The sequence below is a fragment of the Typopeltis vanoorti genome, chromosome 10 (assembly GCF_054136105.1).
Source record: "Typopeltis vanoorti isolate ZY-2024b chromosome 10, IOZ_Tvanoo_1.0, whole genome shotgun sequence".
In the NCBI taxonomy this organism is placed as follows: Eukaryota; Metazoa; Arthropoda; class Arachnida; order Uropygi; family Thelyphonidae; genus Typopeltis; species Typopeltis vanoorti.
This window is the reverse complement of record NC_143558.1, coordinates 60823845-60846523: the sequence shown is the minus strand read 5'-3', so window position 1 is coordinate 60846523 and position 22679 is coordinate 60823845. Positions and strand designations below refer to the sequence as shown.

General features: G+C 38.6%; 1 protein-coding gene across 1 annotated transcript in view; it reads right to left on the bottom strand.

The window, feature by feature from the left end:
• LOC150102450 (dehydrogenase/reductase SDR family member 7-like) overlaps positions 1–22679 on the bottom strand; it is a 209943-nt gene that overhangs the window by 92640 nt on the left and 94624 nt on the right. Inside the window, exon 4 of the mRNA XM_090398772.1 lies at positions 16157–16349. Within this exon, the coding sequence (XP_090254898.1) occupies positions 16157–16349 (193 nt within the window). The remainder of the gene's footprint in view (positions 1–16156; positions 16350–22679) is intronic.

The window sequence follows — 22679 nt, the reverse complement described above, 5'->3', positions numbered from 1 at the left end:
TTTAATTGTACGCCGAAGTCTCGGGCCCACGCCTGTTTTTTGTAGGATGTTCTGCAAGTACCTGTGGTTGATGCTGTCAAACGCTTTCTCCAGGTCGGTGGAGAGAAGTGCCAGGGGGTATTTTTTCTCTTTGGCCAGTTTGATCAAGTCTCTTAACAAAAAGAGATTGAATTCCATAGATCTACCAGGGATCCCGTAGACCTGTGAGCTTGTTATTATTTTTTCGATACCGCCCTTAAGGCGCGTGCAGATAATTTTTGCAAAAATCTTGTAGTCTATGTTGGTTAGGGAGATTGGACGCCAGTTATTCGACAAAGTCCGATCTCGGTCTTTCTTGGGGATAAAGATGGTGTGGCTCTTAACGAATTCCTCGGGGATGTTTCCCGAAGTGAGGAATTCGTTAAAGATGTTTATTAACGCTGCCAATGCAAATTCCCAGATAGATCTATAGAATTCTATCCCCAGTCCGTCTGGCCCTGGGGTCTTCTTTGTTTTCATCATTCTGCACGTGGCCTTTAATTCGGCTGCAGTTATCGGCATGTCTTGCAGGGCACTAAGATGATCGGGAAAACGTGTTGCGTCCCACTCACTGAAGTCATCCGTGCCCTGCCGGTCAGAGAAGATACCGATATACTGCTGATGAAAGTGACGGAGTATTTCGTTGGTTGAGCATAAAATCTGGCCCTTCTCCTCGATCTGGTGAATCGTTTTCTCATCATTAGCCGCCACACGTTGTTGGTTGTAGAATGTGGCGGAAGGTGTTTCCAAATTTCTGAGATAGAGTCTCGTTCGAAAATCGAGGTCTTCGACTCTACTCTGCCGTTCTTGCTGCAGCTCTATTTCTACTTGCCTGATAAGATGTCCGCAGGGAACTCCGCTCCGTTCCTTTGTCCGGTACCAGCCGAGTTCCCTGTAGAGATCCCTCAGCCGTTTGCGTTGTTGGAAGGCCCTTTCGCACCCGCATTTTTGGAACAGTTCCCTAGCCTGCCACTTGAAGCTCAGCCAGTTTTCCCAGTCCCAGTTGTTATTTGTCCATCTCTCACAGAGGTTCTGTAGCTGGTCACTAAAAAGACTGGGAAAGGTGGGAGGAAGCCTCCAAGGCCCTCTGGCTGTTTCCATAACCTCTGGGAGCGTGATTTTGAGTATGACCATTTTGTGGTCGGTTGTCATGTTGTGCACTGCAGTGTGACGTATCCTCTGAACATATTGTTCCAAGTTTTGGGACACGTACACCCTGTCTAGTCTTGTCGCTATCTGGCCGCGGCACCACGTAGTTTCTACTTTGGAGGGGTTATTCCGCCTCCAGATATCGACGAGATCAAAATTAATACAGCATCGTTTTAAAGCGTCAATGCCGCCAGTTCCGTTGTTTGGATTCCCACCGATTTTGTCTAGACGTGTGTCTTCCACACAGTTCCAGTCTCCTGCAACTATTAGGTGTTCTGCTCCCAGGAGATAGTTTTCAAGGGCAGAGAAGAGACCAGTTCTGTGGTATGGATTGTTCGGGGCGTAAACTGCAGCCAGTCGGATGGTACGGCGACCGTACTTCCAGTCCACCGTTACTAGGCGTCCTGTGGGGTCTTTTTGGACGTTGAAGAACCCCCCCACACACGATTGGGGGGCGAATTAGTATCCCCACCCCTCGCGAGTGAGCGTCCCCGAAGCACCAGTAGCTGGTGACCGGATAGCTTCTCGAGAAGTTCTCCACGTCCCAGTGCTTATAGAAATGGGTTTCTTGTATCAGGAGGATATTAATTTTGTGTGTTAACATTAGCCTCCAGACAGCGCTTTGCGCAAAGGGGTTGCGTAGTCCGTTAGTGTTTAAAGTTGCGATTTTAACTTCCATGGTGGTGTTAGAATGAGGGGGGGACGTTATCTGGTGTTTGTTTTATGAAGGCCAGTTCTGGTTCCTCATCGGAGCTGGTTGCACTTTGAGCATCCGAGACAATGACGAGCCTGTCTGTAGAGTCCCTGTCTTCGTCAGAGTCCATTTCGTGGACTTGGGGTTGTGCCAATTGATCCATTACTGGGGGTAGGCTCTCTAACATTGTAACGTCATTGTCGAGGGGCTTTGCGCCTATTGTTCGATGTTGACCTGTGGTCTCTGTTTCGTCCTCCGATGACATCATGCTGCTTTGTTTCACTTTTTTCTTTTCCTGTGATTCCGTTTCTCTTGCGCGCTTTGTTGGGGCGCTGGGTGTGACCTCTTCCTCTTTCCTGCAAGCTTCATGGTTTGCCACATTGATGCTGGTGATGTTCTGTGTGTGGCGGCTTGCCTTGGGTATCTTTGGGGTTTTCGTTTCCGTTGCTGCTTCCTTTTCAGCCTGTTGGCCGAGCTCCGGAAAATCGCTCCTTGATATTTTCTCAGGGTTCCCGATGGGCGTTGCCCTAATCGGTGTTATGGTCCCTCCTGTTGCTTCTGAGTGTGTCTTGTTCGGACATGTGTCCAAAATAGAAAGCTGTACAGGGTTCTGTACAGCTTTCTATTTTATGCTTTGACGATTTGCAATTTCTGCATTGTATTCGAGGGCAATCTGCCCCAAGGTGTTCCTCCGAATTACATCTAAAGCACCTTTTTTTCACACCTGGGTAGTTCACCATTACCCTAGTTCCACCCAAAAAAACAAAATTGGGGACTTCTTTTTTCATGTCAATCTGGATTTCAACGTCTCCTGTTTTCCATCCTTTATAGTCGGCGTGCTCAAGTGCTTTAATCTCATGGATTTCCCCCCATTGACTGAAGAATTTCTTGACTTCAGGTTCATTCTCTAGGTATTCTAGTGGAAACCTGGTTATTTTTAGCGTTTTGCGTAGGCTCCCTACTAGAAACGGTCTGATTGTTTGCCCACAACAAATGAAACCCTCTAATAATTTCTTTTTTGTTTGTTCGCTTTTGACCACTATTTGGAATCTATTGTTCCCATAAGGTATAAAACTGTATATATTTTCAGCCCCTACTGTTTCGATTAGAGCTCTCGCTAACGCCCGCTGATCTACGGGCTTCGTGAGCTCGATACCGAGCGTTCTAGTTCTAGGCAAAAAATGCGACATGGTTACCGAAATTCCTGATTACTGGGTGTAGAAAAGGGATGTAAGGGAGGGCAAAATCGAGGAATGTTGGGCGTTCCTCGCCGCAAACAAAGCGATACCAGAATAGATGGATATCTTACCAAAGCTGGAATACTACTGTGGAATCTGAGCAAGGAGCTCTCTTTTCGGGCCGTTGAAACTGGATCTTCTTGAGAGGTAGACGTCTGCCTTCGGCCGGAGCTTTCTCGGGGGTCCTCGGGAACTGTCTCTGGAATCCGCTGCGTTCTGTCGATGTCGATATTGAGGTCTCATCAGTGGGAGCCAGGCCCAAGTGGAGATACCAGGCAGAAGCATAAGCAATGTCATCTCTTCGTATAGGAGCTGCCAAATGGTGTGCCACCTTTTTATTAAATTACTCTGGATTTAGAGAAAGATGTTCAAAGTTTATTTTTCACTTGGTCATATTATAATAAATTTAGTTTAATCCTTTATCCAAGTGTGTGCAAACAAAGTTTGCGCACACTTGGATAAAGGATTAAACAAAGTCAGGACTGGGGTAAAGTGGTACAACACCGGGCAACTCCTTGCAAAGGTGGAACAAGCTACCAACACTCCTATCTCAGTATCTCCCATAAAGCAAAACACATCTCCTTTCTAAATCCAGAGTAATTTAATAAAAAGATGGCACACTGTTTGGCAGTTCCTATAGGAGATGACCTTGCTAATGGTTCTGCCTGGTATCTCTACTTGTGTTTTGCATTATGGGAGATACTGAGATAGGAGTGTTGGTAGCTTGTTCCACCTTTGCAAAGAGTTGCCAGTGTTGTACCACTTTACCCCAGTCCGAAGATACTTTCAGGCGCAAGCTTTGTTTGCACACACTTGGATAAAGGATTAAACTAAATTTATTAAAGTCTGACCAAGTGAAAAATAAACTTTGAACAATTTTCTCGGGGTGCTTAAGGGTCAAAGCTGTATAAGTGAGAGGAGACCTCCACATAGCCTTTAAAGGAATGCGGAGAACCGATTAGGGCTTCTGACCTAATGTCCAATCCTCACCTTCTTGTGGTGCACCCTGTTGGGTATCTACTTTGATACTGAACGAACGAGGATGGGCTGCCAATTTGGGATTTAGCCGACCAAATTGTATTCTTATTGGTTAAACCAAAATAAAAAATGATGGTACAACATGACAAAATTTTCATGCCGGCTGCGGCGTCGCCCGGTTAAACAAGGCCCCCGTTGTTTTCACCAGGGAACCAGGGATAACAGCAAAAAGTCAGCTAGTGGAACAAATCTGAAAACAAACCCCAACTCAACATCACCAGAGTTAAAGATCGGTACTATCAACGTAAGAAGCCTGAATGGCAAAGAAATGGAGCTAGCTGAGGAATCAGATAAGTACCAGATCAACATAATAGGGGTGACTGAAACAAAAAAGACCAAAACTGGTGAGATCTTTCTGAGCAATAAATACAAAATGTTATATTCAGGCAATGACAATCAAGGAAAAGAAGGAGTAGCCATAGTATTCAACACAAAATATGAGGCTAATCTTCTTGAATGGCAGTCAGTTTCAAGTAGAGTAATGTGGGCAAATATGAGAATGGGGAACTGGACAATGAGACTTATTTGTGCCTATGGTCCCACAGAAGGTTCTACTAAGGTAGAAGTGGAGGAATTTTTTGACGCTTTAGAAAAAGCAACTGACACAATGAAAAAGGAAAAGTTGGTCCTTGTTGGGGATCTAAATAGCTGAGTAGGAAATGATTGTGAGACATATAAAAATATTTTGGGAAAATTTGGAGAAAAGAGAAAAGCTAATAATAATGGCAAATATCTGTTGGATTTCTGCTCAGGACATGGACTGGTTATTACTAACACCATGTTCCAACATAAAAATGTGCACAAATTCACATGGAGAGAAGAGGCTAGGAATAAGAAAAGTCTCATTGACTATGTTATTGTTGATAGTGATGTTTTCTCCCTGGTGCAGGACACCAGAGTGTACAGAGGATTTGAAATTGGAAGTGATCACTATTTAGTCTTGAGCAGGATAAAATTGAATTTCATATTGAAAAGAATAACATGTAAGAAAGTTTTAAAGCGAGTAAAAGTTGAGCAGCTCTCAGATGTGAACTGTAGACTAAAATACAGAAAGATTATTGAAAAGAAAATGAAAGAGTTTGAGAACAGGAATCAAACCTTCGAGATTCATTGGCAAACTCTGAAGAAAACATTGATTGATTCTGCCAGAGAGGCATGTGGTGAAGTTGTCTGCAAGGATAGAAAAATTAGAACTCCATGGTGGACACAGGAAGTTAAAGAGGCAGTGAAGGAAAAGAAGAAAGCATATCAAAAGTTCCTGGCAAATAAGTCAGCTTTTACTCTTACAGAATACAGAGACAAATGTAAGAAAGCTAAACAGTGTGTAAAAATAGCTAAACAAAAGTCATGGGAGGACTCTGTCAAGAATATAGAAAATAAATATCAAGAAGGTGGCAAAATATTCTGGCGATTGTTGAAGAAGCTTAGGAATGGAGGAAAGAGTGCTGTAAAAGGAGTTAGAGATGATACAGGTGATATGAAAACAGGAGAAAAAGATATCCTTGAAGTATGGAGTAATTACTTTGAAAAATTGCTAAATGAAACAAGCAGTGATAACAGCACAGTGATAAAAAATACTGACCAGGCATGCAGTCAGAAATACATATCCATACTTGAAGTAGAAAAAGCCATCAAAGGCTTGAAATGTGGAAAGGCAGCAGGAGTAGATGACATTCGACCAGAAATGCTGAAGTATGGTGGTATAAAAGTCTTACGGTGGCTGCACTGCATAGTTCAGAAAGCCTGGACTGAGGGACGAATTCCCGATGATTGGAGTAGAGCTCTCATAGTACCCATAAATAAAACTGAATGTGAGAATTACAGAGGTATTTCCCTACTGAGTGTTCCTGGCAAGATCTATGCAAGTATACTTGAGAAACGGTTGAGAAGAATTGTGGAAGAAAAGCTTGGTGAAGAACAAGCTGGATTCAGGCCAATAGAGGCTGTCAGGATCAGATCTTCACTTTACGACAAATAGTCGAGAAAGCATGGGAATATAACAAAGATCTGTATTTAAGTGTTTTGTCGATTTGGAAAAAGCATATGACGAGGTGCTAAGAGAGAAGCTATTCAATACGCTGCAGTTATATGGTGTCAATGGGGCATTATATCAAGCAATACTTAGTCTTTATTTGAGTTGTAAGTCAGCAGATAGAATTGAAGGAAGTACAGGAAGATGGGTTAATGTTAAATCTGGTGTGAGACAAGGATGTACATTATTCCCTCTGTTATTCATTATCTATATGGATCACATTATGAAGGAAAGTGGTATTAAACCTGATATCAAAATTGGAGATGTTAATGTCAGCTCTTTGCTTTATGCGGATGATGTTATACTTCTAAATAAATCCACTACAAGTCTGCAAGATTCTCTGACTAAATTGAATAGCTGTTGTAATAGATATGGTATGAAGGTCAGCAATAAAAAGACAAAGACAATGAAAATAGGCAGAATCATTGAAAATGTCAACTGTGTTGTGAATGGAGAACCTGTGGAACAAGTAAAACATTTCAGTTACTTAGGCACGATTTTTACTGAAGATGGTAAATTAAATATAGAAATAGACAACAGAATCAGCAAAGATGGTATGGTGGGAAGTCAATTGAATAAATTTATATGGAATAAGAGAGAAATTAGTCGGAACACTAAATTAGCTGTATACAAGACAGTGTTCAAACCAGTTTTAACTTATGGATCTGAGAGCTGGGTCAGAAGTAAAACACTTGACCAAAGACTAGAGACCGCAGATATGAGAGTCCTGAGAAAGATTAGAGGCGTGAACAGATGGCATCAATGGCAATATCATATTAAAAATGAGGATATTAGGAAAGAACTTGACATTGTCAGCATCCAGGAATGCGTTAGCAGAGCTAATCTCAGGTGGTATGGTCACTTAAAGAGAATGGGAGAGGAAAGATTAGCAAAACAAGTGTTCTCTGCCAGGTTGGCAGGAAAACGACCCAGAGGAAGACCAAGATATAGGTGGATTGATAGGGTACAAAGTGCCTTAGATGATAGAAATATAAGATCTGATAATGTTGGAGTCTTGACAAGTAACAGACTGATTTGGAGGAAAATTGTAGATAGGAAGTTAGTAATGATGTAAATTTTTCATGTAGTACTGTCATATCCTGTACACCCCTTGAGGGTACATGGCAGGAATTTGATGATGATGATGATGACATCTTTCTCTAAATCCAGAGTAATTTAATAAAAAGGTGGCACACCGTTTCGCAGCTTCTATAAGAGGAGATGACCTTGCTAATGCTTCTGCCTGGTATCTCCACTTGGGCCTGCTCCCACTGAAGAGACCTCAATAAAGGTCAAAACTACTCTGGGTAGTGGCCCTTCCCTTAATGCATAACATTATACATATCTGCAAGGAGATATGTTTTGCATTATGGGAGATACTGAGATAGGAGTGTTGGTAGCTTGCTCCACGTTTGCAAGGATTTGCTCCGTGTTGTACCACTTTACCCCAGTCCTGAAGATACTTTCAGGTGCAAACTTTGTTTGCACACACTTGGAAAAAGATTAAACTAAATTTATTATAATAATTCTATAGTTCTTGCAATCCTTCATATCTCCCTTCTTATGTAGTGGTATGAAAACCAACTTCCAGTCTCTAGGTCATGAGAGGACTCCTCCAAATTTTCCTTATCCTCTCTGCTGTACAATTCTTCACAGTATTCTTTCCATCTGCTTTTGATTTCCATTTCCTCTGCTAGTACTGCTTCCTGTCTTTGATGACATCTGATTTGGGCTTAAACTTGTGCTATAGGTCACAATCTAAATGAAACATCATTTTATAACTGTGCCTCCTCATCTGGAACTTTATCTTTTCACATTTATTAGTATAAAGATTTTCCTTTCCTGCATGATGGCTCTTCTGACATCTCTATGTAATATCTTTTATTCTTCAGTCCCTGTGTCTCTTTGTTTCTCAACCACCTTGTTTTGATTAGATCCTATGTTGAAACTGACATTCTTGGATCTCTTGGTCTTCTAATTATGCCGAGATTCTTCTTGGCTGTATTTTGTATTATATCCTTGGCTCCTTCCCAAAGCATTTCAGGTGAGTTCTCCTCACTAGTCACCCAAAGATCATACAACTGAGTTGATGTTTCTTCTGTGAACCACTAGAAATTACTCTGACAACCAGTCTAGGAGGATGTGCCTGACTTGAAACATTTGGAGTCTGAGTCTTACTTTGGCTCTTACTACCTTACTACGCGATGGTCTGTACCAAGCCTGCTCCAGGACAAGTATGCACATCAGAGATGCTTGTCTTCCACTATTGGAGAGCAAGGATATAATCAATCTGGTGCCTTGATCTATTAATGTTAGATGTTCAAGTATAGGTCCATCATGCTTGTTTCTGGAAGCAGGTATTGGTGATAAGTAATGACTATTAGAATGGGCAAATTCCAACAGTCTTTCACCACGGGTGTTATGTTCACCCAGAACAAACATGACACACTCAGGCCTAACTCTCATACTTTTTCCCACTTTTGCATTCAAGTCCACTAAAATGTAAAGTACGTTTCTCCTTGGTCTTCTTCTTTCTCGGTCTCCTCCTGCCTGAGGACTCGTGATCATAGTCACAATCACCTTTCCATTTCTTTCTGTCTTTTGCTGCAGCAGTGGCCCAACTCCAAAATAAGTCCAGTAATCTTTTTAATCTGATCCAACCATCTAGGTCTTGGGTGTCTTCTTTTTCTTTCTCCTGGATGATAAGTTAATCCAGGTTGTCATTTTCATGTCTTGAAATGAGACCGAAATATTTGAGAATTCTTTCATTTATAATGTCACATAGCCACCTCTTGATTTTTAGTTGACTTATTATACTTTCATTAGACCTTTTGTCCATCCAGGAGACTCTCAACATCCTTCTCAAGCACCACATCTCGAAGCTGTTTATCTTGTCAATATCTTTTTTGCTGAACATCCAAGATTCAGCGCCATAAATGAAAATCGAAAACACCAGTCTTGATTTAACGGTGATAGAAATGTTTCTGCCTTTCCATATTTTCTGCAACTGCACCATTGCTGACCTTGCCATGGTAATTCTTCTTTTAATTTCTGGTTAACATCTACTCTTGGTACTTATTAGAACTCCCAGGTAAATGAATCCATCCACCTTCTCAAAGTCAATGTTGTGGGCAAAATTGTCATTTTCATCTGTGGCCAGATACCTAGGAGAGAAGGCAGACTCCCACTGCATAAGAAGAAATGAAATAGCAAAATAGGAAAGATTCACCCCTAGCTCTCTTCTTGGTAGGTAATCCAAAACAGTCTGTAGGTTTTCGTAGAATTTCTCACTCTCTTCATGGGATACATCTGTGGGGTACATAAACTACCACAAAGAACACATTGGTAGGGCCTTAAGTTTAATACAAAGTATCTTGTCATTAATGGGATTATAACCAAGAAGGGCTCTTGTTTGAACTGTCTTCAGCATCACAACTACCGCATGATCCTGTGATTCAACTCCTGAATAAACAACTAGCTTTTGATCTTGTCTTTTGAAGTGACCCTTCCCCATTCCATCTGGTCTCTAATTCCCATGATGCTAATTTTATATCTCTCCAAACCTTTACAGACAATATCAAGAGTCCATCTGTACAGCTATAAATTCCATGTGCTTTGTAAGGTCTGTAAGATTAATCTCATACCTCCTGTATTCCTCATTCACAATATCACTAGCTTTTGTTGGAGAAGAATGTAATATACTTCTCAAACAAGACCCTCTGCCTCAGTGCTGAAACAGCTCTGATTATTCTGTGCAACAACTGATGCAGCAGGAGATGTTTTATAAGGCACAACCATATTAGCATTTTGGAGTGAAGTCACTGCAAGAAAAAAAGTGGTAGGGTTTCAGAGGCCCTTTCCATATATCTGGGAGGTTTTGGTCCCAATTCATTCCATGTTGGCCAGGTGGGTCGGGACTTCAGCCTACTTGGTGAGGCAGACACCAAGGAGAGAAGGCACACTCCCACTGCATAAGATGAAATGAAACAAAATAGGAAAGATTCATCCATAGCCCTCAAATACTCTAATAGCACTGGGAAGAAGGAGCAAGAAGAAAAGAAAAAAGGGGAGTGACAGCCTATAGATAACACAACAGACGTATATATATAAATTAAGCATGGCCCAGAATCAGGTACCTCAGATTTGTCACTTCTGTGCTCACTAAAGTGAGTACGGGAGTACTCATAATTATTTGAAGCAGCATGTGATGCTGTTGCAAATAATTATCTTAGCAGGTGTATAAATTCCATTTCCTTCCTGTCATAACTTTTTTTTTAACCAGCTCTCCTTCCAAATACAGCAGAGATGTCTGCTCTCCTCTCAGCAACTCTGACCATAATCTTATCCATGTCTCCTTTTCTACAGATTGATCTCCTCTCAACAAATCTCAGCCTCATAGCCTATGGCACTACAATGATGTCAAATGGAATGACCTATTGGGATTTCTATGCTTTTTTGAATGATTCAGATGATATTTCTGCTCTCCAGATCAAATGCCTTTTCTCCCCAAATAAGCAACGTATCCTTACCTGAATGAGGGTGCTTCATTACTCGCTCCACTGCATCCCCTCTCCTATATTCAAGCCTCGGTTCTCTAAAAATATGCCTTTGTAGTCTATGATGAAAACGTAACATGCATATTCCCAACTCTAAAAGTGCCCAATGCAATAAACCTGCCTTCTGCTCAACTGACGGTCAAGCCTTGATGTCCTTTCAGTTGTGTTCAAAACTTGTTCACTAGAATGAACACAAATCGTGAATCAGATGTCACATTTATACGGCATCTACCAACAGCATGAAAGCAATCCTTTCCAAACTCATTACATGCCTACAGGAAGAAAGGTCCAAAATTCCTATTAATTGTTATCGTACACTTGTGGAAATTATGCCCCATAGGATTACTGCAGTCATCACAGCAAAAGGAGGTCATACATCTTATTAAGGTGGGCACCATGGTTGCTTGTTCTTCACAATATGGCACTTTCTGTTGACTTCTTTCCAAGCAGTTTATAGAGTTCGAAAAATTTTGTGCTGACTCACCAGTCAGGCAAATATCTCACTAGTTGGATATCAGTCTAGGTGTACTCTGCCATGGTAACCTAATACATCATAGCGACATATTTAATTCCAGATCTGGTTAATTTATAAGATTTTGTTAATCTTCTTCTTCTAGCCCTTTTTTTTATAACCATTTATAGGCTTCCCCCCATTTGCCTCCAACTTTTTCTATTGAATGCTTCCTGATGCTAACATTCTCCATCCGTGTGTAGAGGCTTAAGTGCTGTGAGGCCATCATATTGGAGGCTTAATGAATTGTATATACAATTCATTAAGCCTCCAATATGAAGATTCTCCATCCAAAAAAAGGGCATTGTGGAGGCAGCATAAGAGAAGTGGAAGTAACCAATTTCACGAGGTCTACAAAGACCAGGCAAGGAAGGTGACTTGGTCGGTGAGAGTAGCTAAAGAGAGGTATGAACAGCAGTTAGCTAATGAAGCCAAAAAGAATCCTACGGAGTTCTTTCGATATGTAGCCAGCAAAAGAAAGAATGATTATGGAAGGATGACATTGATTGGAGGAAATGGTATAAAGACAGCTGTGGCAGAATGTGTGGTGGAGATACTTAATGAGCAGTTCATAAAGATCTTTCAATCTTGTGAAAGTGACTTCATGGAGAGATTAGGAGCAGTTGATGATGGGGAGGAGAGACTGACTGTAAGTGAGCAAGAGGTGTTTGGGGAGTTGAGTAAACTAGATGTAAATAAGGCTGTGGGACTTGATAATATATCACCGCATATTCTGAAGGAATGTGCCAGAGAGTTGACACCTGCCTTGACATATTTTTTTAATACGAGTCTTGCACTTGGTCAAGTTCCTAAAGAGTGGAAGGAGGGCAAGATTGTGCCACTTCATGAAGGAGGTGATCGAACTCAAGCATCAAACTATAGGCCTATCTGTGTGTCAGGTATTGTGGTTAAGTTGTTGGAGAAGCTTGTGAGAACTAGGATCCAAAGTTGGGTTGACAACAATGGTATAATCTTTGATGGACAGCATGGATTTGCTAAAGGGAGGTCATATTTTAGTAATCTACTTACTTATTACAATAAAGTGACTGCTTCCTTGGACAGAGGAGAAGGATACACAGTAATATACTTGGATTTCGCAAAAGCTGTTGATAGAGTACCTCATGATAAGTTGACAGTCAAACTAGAGCAGATGGGGTTGGATATTAGATTAGTGCATTGGATTGGAGACTGGCTATCTGATAGGTATCAACAAGTTGTGTATGGGGGTGCAATATCCAGGAAAAGGAAAATCACTAGTGGAGTGCCTCAGGGGTCTGTTTTAGGGCCATTACTATTTATCTTGTATATTAATGATATTGGTGAAGATTTGGATGGAGATATTCAGTTGTTTGCAGATGATGCAAAGTTGGGACGAACCACAAAGAGTAGTGAAGATGTTGTGACCTTACAAGAAGAGTTGAATAAATTGAGTGATTGGGCACAGAAATGGGGATGGTGAGTTCAATGTTGCAAAATGTAAGGTTTTAAAATTTGGAAAACAAAGATGGGATGCAGAATTTATGCTTGGTGAGAATATATTATTGGAAGTAGAGGAAATAAGAGATCTGGGGGTGATAGTGGATAAGGATCCAAAATTTAGGGGACACATCACCAAAATTGTGAAGACAACACAAAGACTTCTGGGAATGATGCAGAGGACACTGATGTGTAGAAGTAGGGAGATTCTTGTTCCATTGTATAAGGCTTTGATTAGGCCACACATGGACTACTGTGCCCAGATTTGGTTACCTGGTTTTCAGAACGATGAAGAGATGTTGGAAAGGGTTCAAAGGCGACTGACTAAGGTAGTTTCTGACCTCTGGAATGTCGAGTATGAGGAAAGATTGAAAAGATGTAATTTGCAGAGTCTAGTGGAGAGAATGAAGAGGGGAGATATGATAGAGACCTACAAGTTGGTAAGGGGTTGTTATAGGATCAATGGTGGAGAAGTTCTACAGGGAATGGGAGATCAGGGGAGAACCAGAGGTCATCCTGGAAACTGTATAAAGAGGGTGTGAGTAGGGGAGTGAGAGGCAGGTTTTTTTCGTGCAGAGTTGTGAGTGATTTGAGTGATTAGAATGCCTTGCCTGAGAGTGTGGTGTCTGCAAGGAGTTTGAAAGTGTTTAAGACACGGTATGATGAGATGTGTGTGAGATAAACGGATCTCCTAGATGAGTCTTTGACTCCATGAGGTCTTGTTTAATAATAGTAATAATATCCACTAGATCATCATTTCATCTTCTCTTTGGTCGTCCAGACATTTGTCTTCCTTCATATGTATGCCTTTTTGCAATTGTGTTTGTCCATGCTATAGCTAATAATCCTGTATAACTATTGCAACATATATTCCCAAATATGTTAACTCCTTATATATTAATGATTTTGTCAGTCTGTGAAACAAAAATTCACATTTTGAATCTTTATTATTATTTTTTTTTTGTTAATGATCCATATTTTTAACTTCTAATACTTATAATTTGCATTGAATTATTTTATGGAAAAAATCAAACAATTTCTTCAATGCCATAAAATCAAATATTGAAACAATCAGTATCACAAACACATTCAATAAAATAAAGTCATTAGGTCTATACATATAACTAAATTAGTGTATTTCTGAATGGCTTAAAACATCATTAGATGGACAGGGAAAGATGTGATATGCTGGCAACTCCAAACACAAGCAAAATGCATTTAGGTTAGAAACAATATAAGAAATATTTGGACAAATAAATATTTCTTTCTCAGATTTCCAAGTTTTAATATCCACTATTAATTGTCAAATTCTGCATATACCATCACAGTAAGAAATAAAGCTAATTACCACTGGCCACTGCATATCTATTTTAGGTTATCTTATTGTGATTAATTGGTTATCTGAAAGTATGAGTGCTGTCTTAAAGATAAAATGATGCATGCGTTTCATATCCTCACATTGGTCATATTTCATTATGACAAAATTAGTGCAAATCAACAAAATCATCTGTAATGACCACCATTCCCCCCCCCCCCATAGAGATGCCATAAGTAAGGTAATGTAAGCACACACAAAAAATTAGTCATACAACATACTCATTATATTAGGTTTAATAGAATGAATACAACACAGAGAAACAAATTAAATACAAGTTTAGCGGCTCTTATCTGTTGAAAAGATATCATCAGGATAATCTTAAAATTGTAAAATCACACACAAAAACACTCAAACCAATAAATGGAAAAAAAGGCTAAAAGCTTCAAGTCCTACAAGGGTGCTCTCTATGAATGCTGTTGACTAGCCTTAGCAGTTGTGGAGGAAGCCTAAGAATTAAAGTTTCCCAAATCTTGGGAAGTTTAACACAACCACATTTATTAAGATTAGGTTGGTTTTTCATATCTGCTGCTGATTCTAAGAAAAGTCTTTCAAGTTTATATTTGTTGCAGTAAAGCACAGTTATTTTTTTTTTTCATATGATTCTGTGCAAGGCATCCAAAACAGGGTCAGCTAGACCCAACTGAACACAGTTTTGAACATATTCATTTCTTGTGTTCTTCTAGTCAGATCTTCCTGTCTAACCATAATAAGATAATCTGCAAGAACAAGGAACCTTGTGAACAACTGGCACAGAGAGGGAGGTGGATCCATAGGTGAGCAGTATGGAGATTATATTTCTTGAGTTATAGCTATTTTTTCTGAGGTTTCTTGAATATATGAAAGAGTAATAGAATTACTGCAATCTGCATGTTGAGAAGAATGTGAGGTGATGAGAAGAACAACTATTTTGTTTCTTTTTGGCACTGTAACCACTGGACAGGAAGGTCTGGCAAATAAAGGAGAGTTCAACTTAAAGGAATCCTGGGTATAACAGAGATAGAAGGCTCTGCTGACAAGGGTTTTGATAACACCATATTGTTGGGGGGGGGGGATTTTAGGTATGTATGTGCATCTACCTGTATGGATAGATTTTCTGTAAACCGAGAAAGAAAGAAAGGGTGCCATTCAGAAGGCTAGTATCTAGAAAAGGTATGATTATTATTATTTTATTTTTCTATAATGAATTGGATTTTGCAGTGCTGGCTGTTGAGGTGGAGAAGGTGGTGAAGTCTCGCATCTGAGCCATGTGGCCAAATAGAGAACACATCATCAATATATCTTAGCCAGATAGAAGGTTTGAGAATGACAGTATGAAGAGCATGTTTCAATTGTTTCTCTGTATTATATTTATTTCCTTAAACCTAATAATGAGTTTAAAAACTAGCACATAAGTCTAAATACTCTGCTATTTACAACATAAAATATGAAATGTAATCAGTATTATTTAAATAAAACTTATGATTAAACTGAAACTGCTCTTCTGATTTTTTCGCTCATAAACTAAAAATTCTCACTTGTCATAGACATGCAGATGAGTGCATTTTTAAGCTCTGCCCATACATACATATATTATTATTATTATTATTATTATTATTATTATTATCTAAGACCTCCAGCGAGTCAAGGACTCATTGAGGGAGACAATAAATTACCCAACCCAGCTATCATACCTTCCCTTAAATTCATTTACACTAGATGCACTCACTACCCCTATGGGCAAATTATTCCACTCACTCACTGCTCTCCGGGAGAAAAACCTAGTTCCCTTACCCCCTTTCTTGACTGAGAACAACCTTCACTTCCATGGATGTCCCCATATTCTTTCCCCGCTTTCCATATAACGAAAAATTTTATCATTTGAAATGATATAACACCCATTCAAAAGTTTATAGACCTCTATCATATCACTCCTCTTTCTTCTATTAACCAGAGTCTGCAATCCACATACTCGCAATCTGTCCTCATAATCTAAATCCCATAATCCAGACATAATCTTTATCTAAATAAATAAATATATATATATATATATATATATATCTAGGGACACCTCAAAAATTATAACTTACCCATTTTACCAGCAATACTACTAGTGACAACAACATGACCAGATCCTCTACTAATAAAGTGTTTTAAAACTTTCCTAGTTAAATTAACTGATCCAAAAACGTTGATATTGAACATAGTCTGATCTGCATCTATTTCAATGTTCTTGAATTCTGCTCGCTGGGAACGGCCTGCATTATTTACAAGGATATCAATCTGCCAAAAATACATATATACATTAGTCATTAACATACAGGGTGTTCGGGATAAATTTGACAGTTTCGTAAGGAAAAAGAAAATCTTCTTTGTATCTATTAAATTTAATGAATTGACAAAAAAACATTACAGGCAGAGTTAATTACAATACTATCAACAAGATTTACTCAAAATAACCACCATTAGCATCGATCACAGCTTCAATTCTGCTTCGGAACCTCGAACAAGCTGATGCTACAGTCTCCCTGGGAAGGGCCGCAAAAACTGTTTTAATTTTATCCATTAACTGGGCTTTTGTATTACTGGAAGTGCGATTGGTGTCTTTTTCAACTGCGCCCCATACAAAATAATCCATGGGGTTAAGGTCTGGGGAGTTTGGAGGCCAAACATTTGGACTGGTGAAGTCGTAGAAATTTTCAGACAACCATTTTTGACTTTTCCCAGAGGTGTGGCAAGGGGCCGAATCCTGCTGCCATACATACGGCCTACCATTGGCTACCCTTGTTATCCAGGGCTTGACTACAGTTAGCAACTCCACGAACAAAGCCCGAATTCCAATGCCACGGTTCTTCAACACCTGTTCCTGCAGATTTGCGAGGAATTCTGCTGTACGAACGCAATCAGATCGTCTGCTAGGGATCTTTCTTCTTGCTACATCCTCGTAGTCACCATTGCAAGTCTCTAGTTCATGCCTGATTGTTTTTACTGTATTCAGGAAGCATTGGGCAGCAGTCGTAATATCCTTATTTTGATGGCGGGCACGAATCATCATGATACAAGTTATTCTCTTCCATGATTCAGGTGGGTTCCAGCTATCCATCCTTTCTGACATCTTGTATATGAATGAAGAAGGGTCCAAACTTTTAAATGAAGAGAAGTGTGTGTTAATACATGTAACTTACGGAAAAATATAATTAATTATAAATATGTCAAATTTATCCCGAACACCCTGTAATAGTTTGGGAAAAAATTAAACAAAATAAATTTATAAAAAATTACAGCTGAATTTTCAAATCATGACTGCTTTTTTTGTAATTAATTGATAATTTATCAATCCTTGAATTTCATTAAAATCAAATTTAAATTGTTGTTCTTTTTATATACTATTTTCTGTCATATTTTTGGTATCAGTTTCTTTTTTTATTCAAAATGAACTGTATTTACATAATCAGATTTCCTGAAAGCTTGCCATTCTGTAAATAAAGGATATACAATATCCAGAAGTACAACATTGATTAAATAAATATAATTTTATACATGAACTAATATGGATAAAAGAAAGAGTTTGTCATACCAGAAATTTTACTACAGTGTATTTTGGCAAGAAAATATTTGCCCACAGCATAGGACGCTATAATAAATTGAGTATTACATAAATTCAAGTTTGGTATATGTAATACTTTAAAGTGGGAAAAATTATGATTTTTTTTTGTTCCTCTACTCCTACTTTTGGTGGTCCTTTTTCAGAGGGATTTCAGAGGTGATTATAGAACTCTACCATTTATCGTGTAGAATTTTAAGTTTTGAATGTATAAGTAATTATACATTTTGTATAGAAAGGAATGGTAGGAATTGTTGGATGTGAGGAGTGAGTTTGAGGGAAGAATGAATTTGTATAAGAGGGACGGGTTACACTTAAATGCATTTGGTATCAGGAGTCTTTAGAAATTATTAGCTGACACAGAAAGTTAGGAAAATTAAATTATGATGAGAGGAATGGTTAGAATCTGTATGTAAGAATGACAATGTTTATGTAGTTATGTTAATGATGGAAATGGGGTTTATCATGGAAATGATTATGAGGTGAGGGGTGCTTATCGATCAAAGATGTATAACTGAGAGGAGACCTCCACTTAGCCTTTAAAGGAATGTGGAGAACTGACCAAGCTTCTGACCTAATATCCAATCCTCACCTTCTCATGGTGCACTCTGTTAGGTATCTACCTGTACACTAAACGAATGAGGTTGGGCTGGCGATCTGGGATTTAGCTGACCAAATTGTATTTTTATCAGCTTAAACTACAAAATAAAATGAGGGTACAACATGACAGAATTTCATGCCAGCTGGGATGTCACCCGGTTAAACAAAGCCACCATTGTTTTTACCAGAAAACCAGGGCAAACTGCAAAAAGTCAGCTACTGGAAAAAATTCTGAAACACATCCCAACTCAACATTACCAGAGATGAAGATCAGTACTATCAACATAAGAAGCCTGAATGGCAAAGAAATGGAGCTAGCTGAGAAATTGGATAAATACCAAATCGACATAATAGGGGTGACTGAAACAAAAAAGACAAAATCTGCTGAGATTTCTCTGAACAATGAACACAAAATGCAGGCAATGACAATCAAAAAAAAGAAGGTGTAGCTATAGTATTCAGAACTAAATAGAGGATAATCTTCTTGAATGGCAGGCAATATCAAGTAAAGTGATATGGTCAAATATCAGAATGGGGAACTGGGCAAGGCAACTTATTTGTACCTATGGTCCCACAGAAAGTTCTACTAAGGTAGAAGTAGCGGAATTTTTTGAGGCTTTAGAAAAAGCAACTGACACAATGAAAAATTGGTCCTTGTTGGGGATCTAAATAGCAGAGTAAGAAATGATTGTCAGACATACAAAATATTTTAAGAAAATTTGGAAAAAAGAGCAAAGCTAATAATAATGGCAAATATCTGTGGATTGCTGCTCAAGACATGGAGTGGTTATTACTAACACAATGTTCCAACATAAAAATGTGCACAAATTCACATGGAGAGAAGAGGTAAGGAATAAGAAAAGTCTCATTGACTATGTTATTGTTTATAGTGATGTTTTCTCTCTGGTGCAGGATACTAGAGTGTACAGAAGAATTGAAATTGGAAGTGATCACCATTTAGTCTTGAGCAGGATACAACCAAATTTCATATTGAAAATAAGAACATGTAAGAAACTTTTAAAGCGAATAAAAGTTGAACAGATCTCAGATGTGAACTGTAGACTAAAATACACAAACATTATTCACGAAAAAATGAAAGAGTTTGAGAATGGAAATCAAACCTTGGAGAAAACATTGATTGATTCAGCCAGAGAAGAGTGTGGTGACGTTGTCTGCAAGAATATAAAAAAATCAGAACTCCAATGTGGACACAGGAAGTTAAAGAGGCAGTAAAGGAAATGAAGAAAGCAAATCAAATGTTCCTGGCAAGTAATTCAGCTTGTGCATTTGCCAGGAACTTTCTTACATTTGTCTTACAGAGACAAATGTAAGAAAGCTAAACACTGTGTAAAACTAGCTAAATAAAAGTCATGGGAAGACTGGTAAGAACACAGAAAATAAATATCAAGAAAGTGGTGGCAAAATATTCTGGAGGCTTGAAAAATCTCAGAAATGAAGGAAAGAGTGCTGTAAAAGGAATTGGTGAAAAAGATATCCTTGATGTATGGAGTAATTACTTCAAAAAATTGCTAAAGGAAACAATCAGTGACAGCATAGTGGTAAAAAACACTCAGCAGGCATGCAATCAGGAATACAAAACCATACCTAAAGTAGAAAAAGGCATCAAAAACCTGAAATGTAGAAATCTGGAGTAGATGATATTCAACCAGAAATGCTCAAATATGTAGATATAAATTATTATTATTATTATTAAGCCCTCCAAGAGGGGTCAAAAGACTCATTGCGGGAGGTCCTTCCTAGGAAACACAAAGTCTATCATACCACTCCTTAAACTCATTGACCGTTCTTGATCTCACCACTTATCAGGCAATGCATTCCACGGTTCAACCACCCTCTATAAAGAAACCACTCCTCACCTTCTTGCTCACAGTTTCCGTTTGTAACGTCCAGGGATGGCCCCTTGTCATCACTTCTTCCCACTGTTCAACCATGCGAAAGAACTCCTCAGTGTCAACCCTGTAACCACCTCTCAACAGTTTAAAAGTCTCAATCATAATCACCTCTCCTTCTTCTATCCACCAAACTCTGCAGTCCACCCTCATAACTAACATTGTACAGTCCTGAAACTGTCTTTGTTATCCACCTTTGCACTCTTTCCACAGTTAATTTATCCCCTTCAAATCCTGGGGACCAAATCTGAGAACAATAATCTAAGTGTGATCTGATCAGTGTCTTATACAACGGAATGATAACTCTTTTATCTCTGCAGGTCAGTGTCCTTCTCATTATTGCAGCAATCCTCTGTGTTATCTTCACCACCTTTGCAATATGCCCCCTGAATTTCATGTTTCTATCAATCATCAACCCCAGATCTCTTGTCTCCCCTACTTCCTCCAGTATAGCTCTTCGAATAGAGTATGCAGCATCCCATCGATGGGTCCCAAACCTCAAGATACATTTTGCTGCATTAAACCGAAAGCCCCAATTCATTTGCCCATCTGTCTAGCTTATTCAAATCCTCTTGCAGGACTACCACATCTGCACTATTACTAATAACCCTTCCCAGCTTCACATTATCTGCAAACAACTGAATATCCTCCTGCAATCCACTGACAATGTCATTGATATAAAGGTTAAACAATAAATGTTTTGCAGTGGATGCACTCCAGTTCAGAAGACCTGGACATAGGAACAAATTCCAGATGATTGGAGTAGAGCTCTCATAGCACCCTTATATAAAAAGGGAAATAAATCTGAATGTGAGAATTACAGAGGTATTTTTCTACTGAGTGTTCTTTGTAAGATTTATTCAAGTATATAAGAAACGGTTGAGGAGGATTATGGAAGGGAAGCTTGGTGAAGAACAAGCTAGATTCAGGCCAAATAGAAGTGTCGGGATCAAATTTTCACTTTAAGACAAATAGTTGAGAAATCATATGAATATAACAAAGATCTGTATTTAATTACAAAAATAAAGGGCCAAAAGGCTTCAGTTGAGCAATGCAAAATTACATAAGCAAAATGGATATTAGATCCGGCATTATTTCAAAGCTGAATATAGAAACCATGAAAGTTTTGTAAGGTAAGTTGACAAGAGAGCTTATGGGAATACACTCCCTGGCATTAACAAGTTGCCACGTGAATGCCGGGAAGTGTATTCCTGGAAGCTCTCTGGTCAACTTACCTTATGAGATTTTCATAATTTTTACATTCGGCTTTGAAATAATGTTGGATCTAATATCCATTATGTTTATGTAATCTAGATTTAAGTTTTGTAGATCTGGAAAAGGCATACGACAAGGTGCCAAGAGAAAAGCTATTCAAGATGCTACAGTTATATGGTGTCAATGGGGCATTATATCAAGCAATACTTAGTCTTTATTTGAGTTGTAAGTCAGCAGTTAGAATTGAAGGAAGTACAGGAAGATGGTTTAATGCTAAATCTGGTGTGAGACAAGGATGTACATTATCCCCTCTGTTATTCATTATCTATATGGATCACATTATGAAGGAAAGTGGTTTTAAACCTGATATCAAAATTGGAGATGTTAATCTCAGCTCTTTACTTTATGCAGATGTCGTTATACTTTTAAATAAATCTGGTACAAGTCTGCAAGATTCCCTGACTAAATTGAATAACTGTTGTAATAGATTTGGTATGAAGGTCAGCAATAACAAGTCAAAGACAATGAAAATATCAACTAGATTGTAAATGGAGAACCTATAGAACAAGTAAAACATTTCAGCCAAATGGGATTTCAAAGAATAGATGTTTCCTTTACTTTGCTTCTATGATAAACTGATAGCTGAGTTGGATAAAGGAAAGAAACGAGTAAAGAGAAAGAAACAAGCAGAGTGGTGTGAAACATATTACCTGCTTAATGGAGGCCTGAAGTGGCTTGAAAAAATTCCATGTTTGGTCTCTAGATCAGGGTTTCTAAACTACGTAAAAATAAGTAAATTAAAAATACAAAAAATATACATAAAATTGATTAAAAAACAGAAACAAATATCTTTAGCTCACCCACAGTATCCAATATACTATAATTGCAAATAATCTTTTGTGAATGGGGCAATATAAATATATATATATATATATATATATATATATGGCGATCAGCTTTTACTCGGTTGTTATACATTTGAAAAAAATAGATTTAATAACTCCAAGACCACGCTTGGAGTCATTAAATCTATTTTTTTCAAATATATATATATATATATATATATATATATATATATATATATATATATATATATATATAGTCATCCCTCGACTTACGTCCGTTCGAGTTATGTCCGTGATCCCATAATGGAATAAATAACATTCTCGACTATATATTCAAACAAGACGCAAGCGAGCATAAAGTAAAAAGGTTTTTATTTAGCAACAATGCAGTGACAACAGCACATTCAGCGGCAACCTCCCTCAGCAGTCGGCACGTGGC